General features: G+C 53.0%; 1 protein-coding gene across 20 annotated transcripts in view; it reads right to left on the minus strand.

The window, feature by feature from the left end:
* Positions 1-1493: 1493 nt before the first annotated feature.
* The window catches only part of MTMR3 (myotubularin related protein 3), an 81822-nt gene continuing 64549 nt past the window's right edge, over positions 1494-18766 (minus strand). For 6 of the 20 annotated variants that reach the window (XM_053280044.1, XM_053280051.1, XM_053280042.1 and 3 more), the window contains 8 exons: positions 18300-18485; positions 16344-16514; positions 14510-14655; positions 12487-13918; positions 8896-9006; positions 8309-8397; positions 6588-6614; positions 1494-4437 (listed from right to left, as the gene is read on the minus strand). In XM_053280044.1, coding sequence (XP_053136019.1) covers positions 4266-4437; positions 6588-6614; positions 8309-8397; positions 8896-9006; positions 12487-13918; positions 14510-14655; positions 16344-16514; positions 18300-18485 — 2334 coding nt within the window. In that variant the 3' untranslated portion in view covers positions 1494-4265. The other 14 variants (XM_053280052.1, XM_053280055.1, XM_053280045.1 and 11 more) reach the window with 11 other exon arrangements.

The raw sequence follows: 18766 nt of genomic DNA on the forward strand, positions 1-18766 counted from the left end.
GGGCTTGCCTCCTACCACAGAGTGCGATTCAGTTGCGGGTTAAGCAGTTAACCAAATAACGGCTTCAGGAGCAGAACCGTGCTGCTAGAATATGCTTAGATAAGAAAAGGGAATGTTAGGTTTCCCGTGAGTGAATGTGAGAATAAACTGCAGAGGGCTGTTCTGTGGCAGAGGTTCGCTGCTTGACCATACAAGCTGGAAGCCTGGGTAAAGCCAACCCCTCTGATGGGCTGGAGCTGCTGCATTAGCCCAGAAATGGAGGCGGGTTTGGTGTTCCCAGGGGAAAGCTGCGCTGTCTGAAAACAAGCCGGTTTTCCTGCCTCACGTTCCTTCCTGTCTGAAGTGTGCAGAGGTCAGTCTCATGAAGCCAAGCCAGTGCCGCCCTTGTCATCAAGTGGAAGCCCTTCTATTAGTATTTGTGGCAGATTGAATGGTGCCAGTGTTAGGAATGGGCAACACCACAAATATACTTGAAAGTATTTCAAAAGGTTACAGAACAAAACAGTCCTTGAGGGCAACAGCAAACTCCTCCTCTGCAACCAGACAGCACATCCATGTCTGTGGACTCTGGTAGAAACTGAAGTAGACTAGAGAGGAACAGAAGGTAGAGCGTGGTCCTCTGGCTGGTTTTGGGGGTGGGGACGACAACCTAAAGCTCCAGGTCTATTCGAGGATACATAGCTGAATTGCTTGAAAGAGCTAGCTGAGTAAGCAGCACAGGAGGAGTTGCTTTAAAAAGATCCTGAGAGACATCATGGAGACAGCAGCAAGCTGTGCAAGCAGGAAGTACAGCCACTGCTGCCATGCGCCATTTTGTGGCGTGGGTTGCTGGGGATGCACAGGCGATCACTGCAATATTCTGAACCAAACATAATGCGCTTTCTAACCCCATCGAAATACCCATCTAGCAGGGACTACTGGATTCTCAGAGAAAAACGATTCGAATACCACCCACCTCCGTTTCAAGACACGATCTCCCAGATTCCACAGTTTGGCCAAGATGAAGATCAAAAGTTTTCCTCCCTCTGGCTCCAGGAAATCAGCAGCTGAGCTAGAGGTAGGAGACCAGAGAACAGATTCTGAATTGCAGGAACATGGCAGAAGTGGGCAAAAACTGGACTCGCTCCATTAGGGTCATTTGGAACCCCTTTTAAAATGTGATGGCCACTAAAATGGAAAAAGAGGCTTGAAGAACCAAATGCTTATTTGGCGATTCTTTCCCAGTAGTAGGAACAAAAGCAGGAGCAACTGGGCTTCTCGTACCAGGAACACCGCAATGATGATTATTTTAAATACTTATTCCCCACCCCTCCAGGGCATTACTGCTCAGGGCGGAGCACAACAGAATACACGGCCAAGGTCCAGGAGGGCCCCCTCCCCCACGCGGACTTGGCTGCTGCAAAAGGCACACAAGGTGGCGGCAGCCTCCCCCCAGGCCCAGGGGGCTTTCTAAACCTACAACCCAGTGAGAAAAGAAGTAGGTTAGCAAGTGCTCCCATGCAAAACTCTAAACTTTATTCACTTTTATTTATATATTTAACAATTCTAAAGTATTTACGTCTTGCTTTGACCAAAAAAAATGAAAAATACAAAGGAGCAACACTGCTCCTCTTTAGGAGAGAAGGGTTATATATACACAGCTACGTGGAGATAGATTCCTGCTTTACAAAGAAAAAAATCAGATTAATAAAAAAGTGCTTCATTGATCCAAAAAGACTAAGAGCTGCAAGCGTTTATTCACACTGTACATCACAGACCCCCCAAACCCGTATCAGAACCTCTTGGCACCTGTCATTATGAACTGAAGAATATTAGACCTTCTTCTCCCCATCGGTTTGCACCACAAAACCACACCGCCACAGTGAGCATGACAAATACTCTTTCCCTTCAGAAACAGCCTCTCTGCTCAGCTACTCGCCTGCAACAGAAAACTACAGATCAGCTCTGTATGCTCTTCCAATTCCTGTTCCAGCTTCCTCTACTCTACCTGGAACGGCAATCTCTACAGAAGTACTATGCATCTTTCCTGCATATTCCCAGGACATTTTATATTAAAACACCCAATTTGAATGAGATTTTGCTTTGTTTCTCTCTTGAAAGAGAGGAGGAGCACCAAGAAACTAGACTTCTGGCTGTCTAAACAAGCCAAGGCTCTTGGAACCCTGATTCCCACCCCAGTGGCTTCCTCCAGATGTGTTCTACTAAGCAACATGTGCATCTTTCATAAAGAGCATGGGGAGAGCAAAACCAGACATGAAGAATTAAAGATGCTGATACGACTTTCGTCTATGGATTGATCAGGTATTCCAAGACACCCACAGCTGTCTAAAACTTCATTTGAGAAGACATCAGCTCTGTACCCCACAAAAGGCAAATCTCTAGCTTGGCAATGGATTCAGTGAGTTTAGCTGCTGCTTTTCAGGATTCGGTGAAAAGCAGCTGCTTTTCCAAAGACTGCCACACATTTTATTACGCTGTCGGTCCTTGAAACGGCCCCTAGGGGGAGCCACCACCTCCTGCACGGTGCCTCTCCCAGCTCTCCATGGGGTGTGGAGAGCTTTCATGCCAGTTTGCACATTCCCTGCCAGTTCCTGGCAAAAGCTCCCCATGCAATGCACAAAAGCCACACGGAGAGCTGCACTGCAGACAGCCGTGGTGGCCTGGTGGAGACATCGTGTGGAGGCAGGCAGTCCAGAGAGCGGCAGCATGATCAAGGAAACTCGTAGACTAGCCAAATTCTCCGAGGGGGCGTGGGTGGGGGGAGATGGAGGTACATCACTACCTGGTGGCATATTCGGCAGAAGTCATTTCAACTTAGACAGAATTGTGAAAGGCAGGTTTCACAACTATGTCTCCAATCTCCCCGCCCCAAACTATCGAGAAAAATATATACTTTAAAGGCATGGGGAAGGCAAGTACAAAAACTTGTAAGAAAATATAAGGGGACAGTCACACTTTTGTAGGGAACAAGACATTTTAATAGAAGGCAACGTTTTTTAGAAATTTTGTTTTGGTCCGGTCATAGCTTTAACCTAAGAGTTTTCTGTATGGGTTGTTGGGTTTTTTTTGGTTCAAATTACCCCAGTTGGTGGGCATCAGCTGGCTGATCCCCACTAACCAGCTGATTCTTCTTGTTTGCAAGAAATTCTACTTAGCACAAAGCCAAAGCCACCCCACCGCTTTGTGGGTCTCCTGCGAAAGGAGCTTTGGTTTTGCACACAGACTGTGGAGTGCCGAGAACCAGCTCCGCCTTCTGTGTGAGCCAGGGATTCTCAAAGGTGGGTCCCCAGATGTTGGTGGACTACAGCTCCCATGACTCCTTTGGCCATTGTGGCTGGGGATTATGGAAGTTGTAGCCCAACAACATCTGGGGATCCAAATGTGAGAATCTCTGGTGTAAACTACTTCTAAAAGTGGGGCAAGAGCAGGCATTGGACAGCTACCAATGAGCTCAGACACCAATGCCTTTTTAAAAAAGTTGTATGCACAGAATCTTACATATAGAGGTGCCAGTTTTTGTGTGTGTGTGTGTTTAAAAAATCAGAACAAAACTTGAGCAGGCAGCCTGTCCAGTCCCCTCCCCTCTCACTTCCCTCAAGCAAGTGGACACTTCCTTTAGCCAAAGTGGTCCAGGCATTCCCACTCCCAAGCCATCAGTTGGCCAACGTCGGCAAAGAACTGCCCAGTGTGGGGATCTGTGACTGATTCCCCCCTTCCGTGCAGCAAGGATAACTAAGCCCACTCTAAGAACAGAGAGGGAGAGAGAATTCTCTTGAGAAGGCAGCTCCCATTTCTAGCAGCAACAACTTCCCAAGCAGCGGCTTGCTGTTGGGAAGCAACAGGAGTGACTGAAAGCACTAGCACGGATGCTACAGGTATTCACAATGTCCCTGGACCTCCGATTACCCTGCTCTCCTCTCCATCAGGTGGAGCCACCCGTCTGCAGCACAGTTCAACAGCAGGGCAGCTAAAATGCCTGCCAGAAAAAGAGATTCCAGCCCAGTCCCCTTTTCACAGTCTTCCAGCAAAATCAACACAAAATATACACAAAAGGGATGAAAAGGAAAACGGGGAGTAAGAGCTGGAAAGGAAGGGCTTCTGCACTCCGCCAAGGCTTCCTGACACCCTTGGAGCAGGAATCTGAGCTCCCGGCTCCGAAGTGCACAGCTTGTCCAGTCCACTGAGAAAGAATGTGCGTGTCTGCTCAGGGGGTCGAGGCAGCAGGGTCTCTCCCCGGCTTCCTTCCTTCCTTCCAGGCCGGGGCTTCAGTTGGAGGTGGCAGCAATGGGTTTCTCAAGTTCGAGGTCAAGGCTGGAGCTGCTGGGGTGCAGGCTGCTGTAGCAGGACTTGCAGACGCGGCTGGGCTCAAAGAGCTGCTGGCTGGGGAGCGGCACCTTCTGGTTACAGCAGCTGGAGCAAAAGACATTCCCACAATTCCTTCAGTCAGGAACAGGAAGAGAAGAAAGCAACGTCAATTTGCAACTCACAACAGTACAGCCATTCATTTGGCACTCGCAGAAGGGCCACCCTTGCGGGTTTGTGGCCCAAGAAGAGTGCTCCAGCAGAGGCGGGCTTCGGTCCCTCCCGCTCGGGTCCTTTGCAGTGGGCCAGAGCACCACAGGGCAGTGGGGATGTTGCTGTGAGGCCAGCCCAAGCCAGCCATGGCAGCCTGACGGAAGGGAGAGGAGGATGTCCCTTGCATCCCCTTGAGCCACACCAGGTGTGCTGTGCCATGTGTGAGCGCTCCAGCTATTCCTCCATCCTCTCCTGGCCAACCCTTCCCATTGGGGAAAGCACCAGAAGTCATCGGGGTTCAAACCTGAAGACTGGCAAACCCATCACGATGCCAAATGCCTACAGAAGTTGTTGAGCGAGTCAGCTGCGGCCTAGGGAACTTGTACACAGCAGCACTATCCTTCGGCACGGAGAAAAGGCGAGTCAAGCAAGGACCATGCAAAGCCAGGCAGTGAGCAGCCGTAGAAGACACAGCCCACGTGCTTGGGAGGCAAGCAGCAGCTGACACGGCCCCATGAGGTGTCAGTTGGCAGGGGCACACCAGCACATGCGCCGTGGGGAAGGAGGGAGGGAGGGAGGTGTGCGGGTGTGTCACCAGAAACCACCACCCCACACTTCTGCTCCCAAATCCTCTTCCCCAAATTGGGTTCCGATCGGCTCAAAGCCCCCAGTTCATAAGCCTTGACCTCTACATCTAGGCAAGCATGACATACAAAGTTCTGCCCTCTACTTTAGGCGGCCTGAGCTTTGTAGAGTTCTACCCAGAAGGCTGCCGTCTGCATGGGCTCCTCTCTAGCATTCTGTGCCTGGACTGGCTTGTGTAGGGAAGTGTGAGGTGACCGTCTGGCTTTATAAACAGAAAGATACATCCGACAGCCTCGACTGGAAGCGCAAGTGCCAGGATGTGGTTTTTCTTTATGCGGGTGCAGTGAGAATGTCGCAAAGGGAACCCCATTTCTCATCTCACAGGCTTGATTTTCCCAGCTTTGCAAAGCAGCCTCGAGATAGCAAGTTCTAACTTTTGGACCAGGCAACTCACTCGGGCTAGACTTGGGCAGGAGATTTGGAAGTCTTCTTAGGGACTCCAAGAGGAACTACTATTAGAAAAAACAGCAGGAGGGAACACTTTTTAATGCCATGTATAAAGAAAGCTCTACGAAAAAGCCATTCGTGGCTCTGGTCTTGAAATAGTGAGGCTTCACAGCAGGATGGAGAGTTTCTTTCGGAATTCCTGAATATTTTGAAAAGCAAAGACTCCACCTGGGCACATCTAATTAAGTGTTATGCAAAGAAGGAACTGCTTCATTCAAGTCAGTGCCACGTCTAACTCCACTCGGTTCTGTCTCCTTCTGCTTTGTTTAACCTCTGCTACATCTTCCAGTTCCTTTTCCTCTCAGTCCCCTCTGTCAACAGATTTCTGGAGCTCTCCTCCTCCTTATGGATTCTGCTCCACCCACAGTTCACACTGCCTTGCCTGAGTCAACGGCTCCCTGAAGGTGACTTCTGCCCACCATCCCTTTAAAAAGCATGAACAGAACAGGGCCAAAATAATTTGAGGATCAGACACAGGAAACTGCGCCTTCTATCAAGTCAGACTGTTGGTCCATCTAGCTCAACATTATCTACTCGGATGAGCAGGAGTTCTCCATTTCAGACAGGGGTCTTTCCCAATTTTCCTTGGAGATGCCAAGGGATTGATTGGACCTGGGTCCTTCTGCATGGAAAGATGCAGGTGCTCCACCCACAGAGCTACAAACCAAAGTCAACGCCTGCTAGGATCAGATGTGAGGACAGCAGGACATATTTCTTAAGTGACAAGTGAAGCACTCCCCACTGCTCAGGTCAGCCACTGGTGCGTTATCAAAAATGACAGTGCGGCGGATGTGATACTCAAGGCTGAGCTCGAAATTTCATGTGGGGCAGAGATGCCTGGTCTGAAGCCCATGGGCTTGGATGTCCTGCAGGCTGAATGAGATCTGGGAACGGGGAGTGCAGGGGAGGAAGTCGAAGTTAGTCTGGGGAAGTTATCAGAGAGATGCAGAGAGACAACAGAGGCTGTTGCAAATGCTCACCAAGTCTGATCAACACGTTCAGGGTCCCTGCAAGGAGGGGAAAACACGCTCAGAGGGGAGAGGTTTTTAAAAATGGCAAGGACACTGGCCTTTCCCTCTCGGCCGGGGTCCCAGATGACGCTGGCCATTGGGGCTGGGAATGATGGGAGCGGCAGGCCGGCATCTGGAGAACCAAGGCTGGGGACATCTGTGGGGTAAATAGACAGCTCTCTCTTTCCCCCAGCCTCAGTCATTTCCAAACCACGAGCCATGTGAGAACGGCGAATGTGCCGAGAGAAAGACATTCAAAGGTGCTTGTGAACCTCCAGTGCCCACACACAGAGACCTCTAGCCCGGTCCAAGTGGCTCTCTGTCCTGAGCTGCTACCCTGGAAATAGCTGCAACAAGTGGTGGATTTGGGGTGCCATTAAGGGCAGAAGCACAGGAGACAGGAACATCTGTTTTCATGGAAGGCAACTCACTGGCAAGTTTCCTGCACAGGCACATTTTTGCACAGCCTCCACTCATTTTAAAGGGGCATGTGCAGGAGAACTTCCCAGTTAACTTGGGGAGGGAGAGGTTGGTAGGTGTGGAGGTGCTGTGTGGATTTCCCACCTTCCCTCCGAAATGTCTTGCACCTGCAGCTGCAGCAGATATAAAGCAGAGGAGAGCAGGGCTGGCAACCTTTGTACTCCTGCTGTGGAATTACAACTCCCATCATCCTCAGCCAATAAACTGCAGCTGGGGGTGATGGGAGGAGTAGTTCAACAGCAGCTGGGGTGTCAAAGGGTGCCCACCCCCTGAAGGAGGCCAGGCCCCTCGTTGGCACAAGAGATCTCCACGAACGAGGCCTTCACGGCCAGCAGGGGCCCCCAATGCCATCACTCAGGAGGCTGGGAACGCTCAGCACTGGCCCTAGTCAGAAGGGCCCCTTCAAGCCAAGAGGCTGGCCCCAGGCCAGCTCCGCTGGTGGTCTGTTCAGGATCCTCGATGCCAGGGACTTCCCAGATGTGGCTGGAGACCCCTTGCTCACACCACATTTCCCACAAGTCCTGATCATCCCCAGCTGAGAGTGGACCAAAAGGAAGTTGATGTAACGCAGTGGCCTCATCCTACACATTTATGGGGAAGAAAGTCCCACTGTGTCCAGCGGGACTTATCCCCACGTATTCCCACATCCAGCCTTCGAGGGTGAGCTAGGAAGGCGCCGATTCAACCTCGGCTTCTCCACAAGCTCGACAGGTGGCTTTGGGCAAGAACCCTCCGCCTCAGTCCCGCACCTGCACGGTGGAAATAATGTGGGCCTCCCTTGCAGGGCTGTTGCAAAGATTACTCTGACTACTAGGGACACTGCACTTAGGACATTTTCAGACATTCAAGGCAAAAGGCACAGCGGTTTTAGGCATTGGAAATACTGGAAAGGAACTGACTTAAGACTGTTTGTTAATATCCACAGTGCTCTTTCTTTCGGCAAAGGGCCTCTGCTGTAGGCCGGGGACAGGCAGTGCTAACTTTGCACAGAGTGGGGTGGAGCAGATGCAAAGAACACAAAAGGAAGGTCAACGCAGCACTGCCAAAAACCTCACTTTCCCTCAGCTGGTCTCTGTACTCGTTGCAGCAGCAAATACAGTAGTGGATTCTGGCTGAAAACGGGCTCCGTTGAGAAAAAGAAACAGGAGTCACTGTGGAGAGCTCCCCTGCATGTGCGCGCATACCCACGCACACCGCCCCCAGCACATTACCTGCAGTGGTGCTTCCGGCTGGCCAGCCAAAACGCACTGTCACAGCCATAACAATGTGCAGCCAGGTGGTCAGGAAGCCACCGCGTCACCTAAGGACCGAGAAAGACAAAGACATACTTTAACACACACCAGTGCCACACAAGTTTTTAAAAAACAAACAAACAAACAAACGGCAGGAAAGAAAGAAGGAATCCTCACAATTTGCCGTGAGGAGTCCCGTGCTTTTTGTAATCCAAACAGCAAACTTTCACAGCCACAGAGAAAACCACAGCAAGGTCCCCCAACTTCTTTGAACACGTACAGTTACAGAAGCCAAGACGTGCTTACTGCACATGTTAGTTAGTGCACATGTTAGGAAATGCTTCCATCATTTGCCAGGGAGAGTTCAGAGACAGAGAGTTGACAGGAAAGGCTTTTCCACACAGGTACAGATACTGAAAATATTAGGGACGACAGGAGCAAGGAGGAAGATGCGCAGAGACCAGTGTTAGAACCAAAAAGGTTATAAGGGGCAGCCGCGTCATTAGTACGGCCTGCTGGCATAAGGAAAGGGAGAGGAAGGCCACGGAGATGGATGTCGCCTGTACCTCTGTGTCCTGTTTATCCACCTGCTCCCAGCTGGTTTCAGAGAAAATCTCTGTACTGCAGCGAGACAAGCAGTTCTGATCCAGATTGCTTTCCGAGTCAGGTATTGAAGTCTGTTGGCAAACAAACACAGCTTAACAGAACCAACTTCCCCTTTTTATATTCACATGGATTAGACAGTTGAGAAGAGGGCATTTGTGTCTCCCCTGCTGGGAAAGATCTGATTATTGCTTGGGGGTGGGGTGGGGGGCAGGGAGGGCAAGGCGAAAGTTGATTCTACCGTTTCTCCTGAATTCAGCAAACCCCAAACTGCAAGCTCAAGTTAAACACTTCCAAGACAGATCTATTGCCAGAAGTGTCTTTGGTTGCCGCATTTCCAAGGTTTGAAATGTGGCAAGTGTCTTAGCTACAGCACCTAAGCACTTACAACATGTTCTGGGGGCCCATGTTTGGGAACCCCCAACTTAAGGGAGATCTGTTGGAGATGCTGTACATAAGGGTGTCATGTGCAGGGCATAGGGGCCGCCTCATTCGAGAGGTGAGGGATGAAATGCAAAACTCCCGCTGGATGCAGAACTGGGGCAGTCTGTTGAGCAATGTGGGGTGGGATGCAGGAGGGAAGGGGCGGTGGCAGTGGCCGACAGGCCTCCTCATGGAGAGCAAATGCAAAGACATCCGTGCGGGAGGGAGGACTGACTGGGGGCTTGGTTCCCTTGAGGAGCTGCAGCCAACAGCTCACACGAGCTTCCTCTGCTGCTGCTTTTGGGGAAAACAAAAAAGAACCAGCCTGGCCATTGCTTGGAGCCAGAGCCCCTACTCTGCTCTGCAGGTGTTGGCTGCTGGAAACCACGCCCTGCACACCCTCACCAATTCTTGCTGCAGGCCAAGTCCTCCTCTGCCAACAGTGGGGCCATCTTGCGTTTCTGAGGACAAGGAGGGAAGGCCGTGTTCACCTCCCTGTTCAGGGCGCTGCCTTGAGAGCCCCTTGCGTCCTCTGGAAGTGTCATTTATTGATTGAATTCTCTAGTTTGTGGACTGCCCCATACTTCCGCCTCTGGGCGGTTTACAACAACATAGAACAACACAACCTAAAGCCACCGTCAAATTAAAAAGCTTGGGTGAGTCTTTTGGGACTTTCTAGAAGTTGTCAGAGATGGGGAGGCTCTTATTTCAGCAGGGAGCACATTCCGGAGTCCTGGGTGGCCTCATACGGGGGCTGGGGGCCTTCTCACACTCTCTCCTATCAGGCTGTCTTCCGTGACCTCTTTAGACTTGTAAAGCACCATTTGCAATAAGCATGTCCTGCCCTCCTCTCAGCAAGAAAGTAAAGAACCAGTCCTGGATGGAGAATTCTTTACAACAGCAACTCCACCAGGCATGAACCGGACTAAACGGATGCTTGGCCAGAGAGTATAGTTCTCAGCTGTGATCAAATCTCTGGGCCCACCTTGGTGTTAATGAACCAAGCTGGAAAGAAACAGTACATCTGGGCCTGAATCCAAACATGTCACAGTCCTGCACGAAACCCAACGGCCTCCTGAAGAGGGCCAAGGCTTGCGTTCTGCACCATGTCCAGCCGCCCCTCCGTTCAGAGGGCCAGGACCCTCCCACGACCGACCGCGGTGCTATCCTTGGTGGCCAGTGGGTACTTCCATGGCAGCCCAGTGAGGTGGGTCAACCCCTCTGCCTCAAACTGGCCTGCCAGCAGGTCCAGCTCCCAAACCCATCCTCTGTATAAGGAACTCACAAGTACACACTCCTTGGGCGCCCTTCTCTAGCTGCTTTCCCTCTAGAGGCAACCGAGACCGAGGAGCACGCAAGGGAAGCACATTCTCAGCACTCCATGCCCCTTTCCGTCTTCAAATTATTTTTCCTGCTGGGAAAGGAAAAGGGCTGGAGCAAGGGAGACGTGGGTGAGAATCCTGCCAATCCCTTGCACACCAACACACACCCCCCCGCCTTTTTTTGGAAGAGATCCAGGAAGCACAGAGGTGGCGGCAAGGACACCATGGCAGGCAGGACTCCGCTACATGGCGAGCTCAACTGAGCTGCAAAATCCTGGCTCGTTCCCTCGGGAATACACCTGGCAGCGTCAAACAGCTCACCAGCTCTCTCTCTGCCAGTTTCCGGGCATGCACACAAAACGTAGTTGGAAATGCAAGCCTCCTAATCACAGTATGGCCTGTGTGTGACAAAAGCTTTCCCTAGGAGCTCTTCTAGGTCCCGGGGCAGCAATCACAGGTTCCCACTGGCAATACAGTGTGTGGGTTCAATCCCTCCCTCCCAGCGCCCTTCAGAGGCCCTTTAAAAAGACAGCAGCAAAGACAAGAGGGCCAGTCGAGGGTCAGGCAGAAGGCCTGGTTGCTGGCTACAGACTGGCGATGATTTTGACTTTGGTAGCCGTCAGAACATTTCCTCATCCAGGCTGCACTGAAAAGAACAGGGGACCTGTGGCTGGCTGGCTGCTTCCCTCAATGGCCCACTGCCTTGCACAGACCTCCGCTGGCCAGGAGTCTGCAGGAACCACAGTTCCGGCAAGCAGAAGAGGACTATGGGTGGCCCCAGGAACTGCTGGCTCCTGGTCACCGCTGGGGAGCTTCTGTGGCTGTCACACAGCTGCCTAGTCCACCGAGGCTCCCCCATGGCCACCCAGCCTGACTCGCTCCCCCCTACACAGCTGTTCTCCTCCTACATGCTTTCGAAACATCTGAAGCCGCCACGGATGCCTGCCCCCAGACACACCCCGTCACAATTCTGCTCCCTACAGCCACCAAGGGAGTGGCGTCGGTGGCACAACCATGGCTTTTCCAAGGAGGGCTTTTGTGCGTGGAAAGCAAACGCAGAAGCTGGTGTGCGTTGTGGGGCGCAGATCTGTACAGGTACTGGGGGGCGTTTAACATGCCCAACGGGTGGACCAGCTCATCAAAGCAGCCTTGCTGGATCAGGCCCAGTGCCCACCTCGCCCAAAATTCTGTTTCCCACAGTGGTCGGCCAGTTGGCTCTGGGAAGCGAGGCCCAAAGACAAGAGTCCTCTGCTTGCTGGTACCCCCACTCCAGCCGGGCAACTGAGTGGGGCTTCAGGAGCCGGGAGGGAAATGAAGTGGACAGGAGAGTCTACAGCAGCCGTGCTCGGGTGGCGTCTTCTACTGAAAAATGCAACACAAGTCCTCCTGCAGGCCTGGCCGGTCTGTTTAGAAAGCCAAACAGCCACCCTCTGAGACCCAATCAAGCATGCACGGCTTCTGGCTACCAAACCCATCCCAACGACCACGGCTCCAGCTACTTCCTGGCCATGCAGCCAGCAATGTTTGGGGGTGGGGCTCCCGCCGGGAATCACGGGCAGAGCTCCACAAGGCTGCAAAAGGTGTTCTGCGCAGGCGTGAGTGGGGCAGGAGGAGGACCCCGGAGAGGGACGGCGTCCTTGAGGGTGCCCCGCTCTCTTTCCAGCCATGGCTGTGCCAGAAGGAACTAAGGCACGTGTGTGTGTGTGTGGCAAGAACAAGGGAAGCGTGTGGGCTTGTCGGCCCGGGGCGAGGACCATTCTCCGGGCACTGCCCTGGGGGCTCAGCCACGGCGCCAGGCCCTGGACTTACCACTTCGTCCCCATAATCGCCATTGAACCGGAGCGAGCTGTTCAGGTACTGGCTCTCCAGGCGGCTCTTCAGCTCCTGCACCTGCTTCTTCAAGGTCTCCACCTCCTGCTGATGCCCACTTTCGATCTGGCGGAGGCGCTGCTGAATGACGTCAGCATAGACGGGCATCCCGTCATCGTCCAGGTGGCTGCGGGCCGGCTGGTCGGGGCTATTTGTCGCCGGCTGCCGGCCTGGCCCCGCCTGGCCCCACTTGTGGGGCAGGTTCCTCGGGTGCAAGGGGGCAGAGCTACAGCTGGCTGCGGAGAGTTGCCGGCTCAGGGGAGCCTTGACCCTCCCGTCCTCCCCGTTGACACAGTGTCCATTGGGGGCGGGGTATTTCTGGGGGACGCCGAAGCCGGCGGGCTTCTCGGCCACCACCTTGTTCTCGGGCGCCAGCTCCCCATTGCACACCAGCTCCTCTTTACATCCCACTAAGGGCAAGGCACAGGGTGAAGGCATCGGGCTGCGTGCGCGGTGGCTCTTAGGAGTCCTGTTTAGGCTTGCTGCCAGTCTGTGTAGCTCCAGCGCATCCTCCCTCTCGGACCGGCTGTCCAGGGCTTGGGAAAGAAGTCCGTCCACACTGTTATCCGTGGGATGGAGCCACGGGCACGCAGGGACCTTCTGGCTCAGCTCCGGTTTGGATCCGTTCTCCGTCAAGGTCTCAGTGGAGCTCTCCATATTGGGCGTCCCTGCCTTGAGCAGGAGAGGCAGCCGTGGGCTGGGCTCGGGGGCTCCGTGGGGGGAGCCTTCGACTTCTACCGGGAGTCTGCCATCCTCTGCTCTTTGGATGTCGTTATCTGCAGTATTGTCCAGAACGCCGGCTGGCAGTCCTCTCCCTGGAGATGGCTTCTGGGCAGCGTGGAGAGGTGTGTCCTCCTCCTCCTCCTCCTCCTCCTGTTGTCCTTGAGGCTCCGAAGCACCCGGTGAACCCACCTGCTGGATGGTGCCTGGATTGTCCAACAAAGTATCTGTGTCCAGCTCGGTCTTTTCGTGCCCGCGATCGGCACAGCTGCCCAGGTTTCCAGCGCTGCTCTCTTTCTCCAGGGCAGCGGCCTCCTCCTCCACCTCTGGACCCACTGCTGCTCCCAGGGCACTCCTCACACCCTCCTCCAGGCCCACGTCCTCCTTGGAAGCCTCTTGCAGGATGTTCTCCATCTGCCCCTCTGCCACAGCCACCGAAAGCTCTGCTCCCACCAGAGGCCTGCCTGGCTTGCCCAGGCCCTCTCCATCGAAGGGGTCGTCCCCGGGGTTTCCGAGGCCACTGAGCTCCAGGGACCGGCGATGTTCCTGCCACTTCTCATTGAGGCTGGGGTCGCTGCTGCGCCGGTTGTTGGTCGGGAGGCTGCTATCACAGACAGTTGTCAGATTGTCAAACGACCGCGTCTTTGGTAGCCTAGGGCAGAAAGAAGAAGAGGCTAAGTGCCATTTTAACCATCAGTTGCATTCGCCTTCAGTTGTTGCAACTGATCCTTGCTGTCAATGGCTGCCTTGAACAGGCTGTGGAACGTACACAACTTATGAAATTCCGAAGCAGATTTTTGCCAGCAACAAAGAGAAAGAGGAGAGCATGGGGAGAGAGCTGGTCTGGGGGCAGCAAGCATGAACTGTCCTCTTTGCTAAGCAGGCTCCACTCTGGTTTTGCATTTGAATGGGAGACTACATGAGTGTGCACTGCAAGATCTTCCCCTTAGGGGGATGGAGGAGGAGGAGCATCTGCCTGCTTGGGAGGAGATGCTCCTCCTGGGAGGAGCATCTGCCTGCTTGCATGCAGAAGGTTCCAAGTGCCCTCACTGGCAGCATCTCCAAGAGAGGGCTGAGAGAGACTCCCACCTGCAGCTTTGGAGAAGCCGCTGCCAGTCAGTGCAGACAATACTGCGCTAGATGGACCAAGGGTCTGACTCGGTATGAGGCAGCTTCCCATGTTCCTAAAGAGACACCCTTCACACATTCATCTTACATCACATCCCCAGAATGCGGCGCTCACCTGCCCAGAGGCGGATCTTCAGGGTTGGAACTTGGGACCGGGTACGGAGCACAGGTGTCATCCGCAGGGGTAGAAGGCGAAGAGCATGGCAGGTACACGGCGCTCCAGAGCATCAGGTTTCTCACGTGGCACACGGGATACAGCACCTTGGAGGAAAGCAAGCCAAGCTCTGTTACAGCACATCTGAACTCTACTCCAAATGCTACTGTCCCCTTGAGGAAGGTTGACAACAACTTGTACTGCAATTTGACTCGTGAGTTCCTCTTGGAAGAGCGGCCCTTTGACCCTGACTATGAAACTTTCCCCTGCACATGCTGAAATATCCTTTGCCGTCCCACTTGTGCCCTCAACTGATATGGCACTCTTGTCAGCTCACAGCTCATGCTCTTAACTGCAAGGCTTCACGAAATGTGAACACTGACCAGCTCTTTTGAAACGGAATACACAGATCAGTGCACTGGAAAAGCAAGAAAAAGCTCCACGCAATACCCAGCAAGCTCTCTTAAACAGCATCTGCTTAACGCCACTAGGTGGAGAATTCAGGCTCTCTTCCTATGGCCTTTCCCATGGGTTTTAATTTCTTCTGCTTGATCAGCTACTTTGATAACATTTTTGCTGGACAGTATGCATCTATTTAGAATATGTGTATATCAAACCTTTTGCACGCCCCCCCCACCAGCCCCGGCCCGGGTGTCTCCTATCCAGGTAGCTTACAGGGCCCGATCTGCCTTCGCTTCAGCAGGAGAACTGCACTGTGCATGGCTCAGCTCTTGCACAGCCTTCCTGCATTTCAGTGGGGCTGCCTGGGTTGTGCCCTACGTCATCTGTAGGCTTAATCTCCAGGTGTTGCATCACAGCGTGTCTGTTTGCATGAGGAGGTTTACCTGTGCAAAGCAGGAATGCAAGAATGGCCAGTGCTGGGTCAGACCAAAGAACCGTTTGATCTGACCCAGCACGGACAACCTGCACGTTCCTGCCTTGCACAGGTATAAGCCTCCGTTTGCAAACAGACACGCAGTGAGGCAACACTTGGGGTGGAGCCTACAGTTACACAACCCAGGGGAGGTCTTCTCCTGCCAGCCCCGCTGAAGGGAAGGGGGGCTGTGCAGGAGCTCAGCGGCCCACGCAGTGCAGCGCTTTGTCTGCTTCCAACCAACAGGCGACAATTCCAGCTTGGCACAATCCACCACGTGCCTCTTGCTTTCCACTCTCTGCCCTACCAGGGATCTGCAATTCCAACCGGAGCCGGAGGCAGGCCCACATTCCCGCTGGCACTTGCATTGCCAAAGCAAGAACAGCCAGGCTGCTCTGTCCCCAAAGCCCTCCGCCCAACCTAAAACCGGTCTGCACTTCTCTCCGCCTAGCCGATTAAAGTCCACACAGAGCCTCCTGCGCGCCACCCCAAGACGGCTACCAACGGCAGGCGTGGGGGAATCACGCCCCGGGACATCTCTCCCCTTGTGTAGTAGTGCTGATGAAACTTCTAGCCTGAAGAGGGGTTCTGCAGGGGGAGATCCAAAGCTGGCAGGGCTGCAGAGACAGTCTTGCCCTGGGCCTGGGCCCCTGAAGCAGCATCTGCCTCCCTCTGTTTCAGGGCGGCCCCACTTCAGCCCTCCTGCAGGGGTTGGGCCACCATCCCCGACTACAGGCCACTGGGCCTGGGGAGGATGGCAGGTGCAGACCCCAAGCAGCTGAGGCCCCGAAGTGGTGCAGTCCTGCTTGGTTAGTCCCAGCCCTAAAGCCGTCCCTTCTAGAGGGAGCATGGGATAACCAGTGATGTCCAGCCGCTGCCACCAGCCGCAACAACAACAGTCGTAGTCGTCGTAGTACATACAGATTCGGACTGGGAAGAGTAGAGCAGGTTCTTGAAGGCCTTGTTTCCTGCCCGCAGCAGAGACCAGACGGAGCAGGTCCTTTCTTGAGTGTGCTTTTCGCCTCTCTCCTTCGCGTTGTTGCACAGGAATGTACCAAAGAGGCAGGAGTAGGTGTGCTGCACCAGCTTGACCTACACAGAAAAGGAGACAGCTGGAATCACCACTGGCATGCGCAACACAAGGCAGCCCTTCATCGGGGGACCGGCGCACAGCCAGGCTTGGGAGACGGATGTTCTGGAAAGGCAGTCAGCATTTTTGCACGTCTGCCCAGAAACAAACAAGGCAGCTCGTCCGAACCTGCAAGGGTCCTATTTGTCTCCCACATACAATCCACCGTATGTAGAAGATCATGTGGAGAGGCCTTAGTATGAACCAGGCTGGCTACAGCCTACTGTGGCTAGCAGCCACTCCTCACCACAGCTGGGGAAAGGGCCAGCAACCACAAACACGGTGACACATCGTCTGTGGGCTTCTATCTGGCACAGCCCTGTTGTTACTCCTAGGAAAGTGTGTCTGGCAGGGGCTCTCTGGCTTGGGGCCCCAGGTGCTCAACTCCCATGATTACAGGAGTTGAAGTCCAACAACATCTGTGGACCCAAGTTTGAGAACTCCAGGTGGATGGAAGAGCAATCTCACTCAGTTGAACATCAACGGGGGTAGACAACAGTAGGACTGTTGGGAAAGGACTCGCGTTATGAACTGGAATGATCATCATCTCTACTAGAACCTCTCACAAAAACTGCTTTCTTCTCATGGTCTACCTGCCTTTGATAAAATGAGCAGAGAGGTTAAGAAGTTAAGCACGGTTAACTTTTATTTAAAATGGGAAGAATGTGTGTAGCTTGCCCACTGAACTCAGTGCAAATGAAATCTGCTGAATTGTGCTCCAAATGCACCTTAATATGTGTTACAGGATTCATAACCAGAGAAGACAGATCGGAACTGACGAAGCTGCTTTCTACTGTGTCAGCCTTTGGACCGCCTCGTCCAACGGCATTTATCCTGACTGGTCGCAGGGCTGCCTTGGATTAGGCTTTCCCCGCAGATGCCGTTTTAGTAATTTATTAACTAAACTAATTTATTAGTTTATTAACTAATAAAACTAATTTATTAACTTATTTATTATTATTTATTTATAAACTACTTTTATCCTGGTCACTTTGGACACCTCCAACTTGGAGGGGGAAACGCAGGATACACAATTTTCAAAACGTATTTGGGGAAATGCCCACATATACAGAAAGAGCAACTGTGCTATTGCTTCATTATTTTGTATGATTCATGTTTTATCACATACTCAAGTGGCAGCCCTCCATGCTAGTGTCTTGACAGCCCTCCAGGGCAACCCTAATCAGACAGCCCTGTGGCCTCCTTTCCCTTTCGCAGCATCTTGGTCAAAAATCGCTTTGTTTTCTATCACAAAACCTGATACACTTGGCGCCTTCGTGGGGCGTTTCAGGAGAGAAGACATATGAATGGGGACGTTCTGCATTCCCATGGGAGGGAAGGTGTACAATCAGCTCTGAGACCAAAAGCACAAGTCTAGCAATGGTAGAAGCGGCCACCTTGCTGGCCAAGCGACAGTTATGCAGGAGTGATCCCGTTTACCTGAATCCAAAACTAGGGTGTTTTTTTTAAAAGAATTATCTAATGTTAGAAATGGGGGCGGGGGGGACGGATGGCGCAAGTCCTTAAATTCAGAATCGTCTTCTATTCTAATCCGTACTGCTTAAGGGGGTCATCTTAAAACAAACACAGAGTCCTCTTGTGTTTGGGCAGATGAAGAATTCTGCCTGGTCAGTCAATAAGCCAGATGTGAAAATGGTGCCATGAAGAGAGATGGGAAACGCGAAGCCCCTCAGGGCTGTTCAGCATATGTTGATTTAGAACGGGTGTGAAGAGAGGGCTCCACTCACAAGGAATGCTTCGTTAAACTCAAAAGAGCAGGGGAATTGCCGCTGGAGTTGATGCACACAGTCCAGCCACTGCAAGAACACCGGGCAGCGTTCGTTCAGGTCCTCCGAATTCTCACCATGGCCACAGCGGTCAGCAAACTTGTGGCCAAAATCCAGCCACTCTGTCTCCACTAGCACCTGGAAACCCTGAGGAGAGGAAAGGAAAGCCAGACATGCGCACTGAATCCCTTTCGGTTTCACAGGGCCCGTTGGGGGGCCAATCCAGAGGAGCTCTCACTCCCCTCCCCACCGCAGGCAACTCACACGGGGCACAATTCTCTGGGAACTTCTCTGTAAGTGACATTGGGATGAGCCTTGTGGAAAGGACTTCGCCGGAGGATGATTGCCGTCCTTAACAGCACACACAAGACACCCTCAGCCCCCAGTAAGGCCACCTCCGCTACTCCCGGGCACCACCTCAGCCTTCT

This window comes from Hemicordylus capensis, chromosome 15, assembly GCF_027244095.1.
Source record: "Hemicordylus capensis ecotype Gifberg chromosome 15, rHemCap1.1.pri, whole genome shotgun sequence".
Classification (NCBI taxonomy): domain Eukaryota; kingdom Metazoa; phylum Chordata; class Lepidosauria; order Squamata; family Cordylidae; genus Hemicordylus; species Hemicordylus capensis.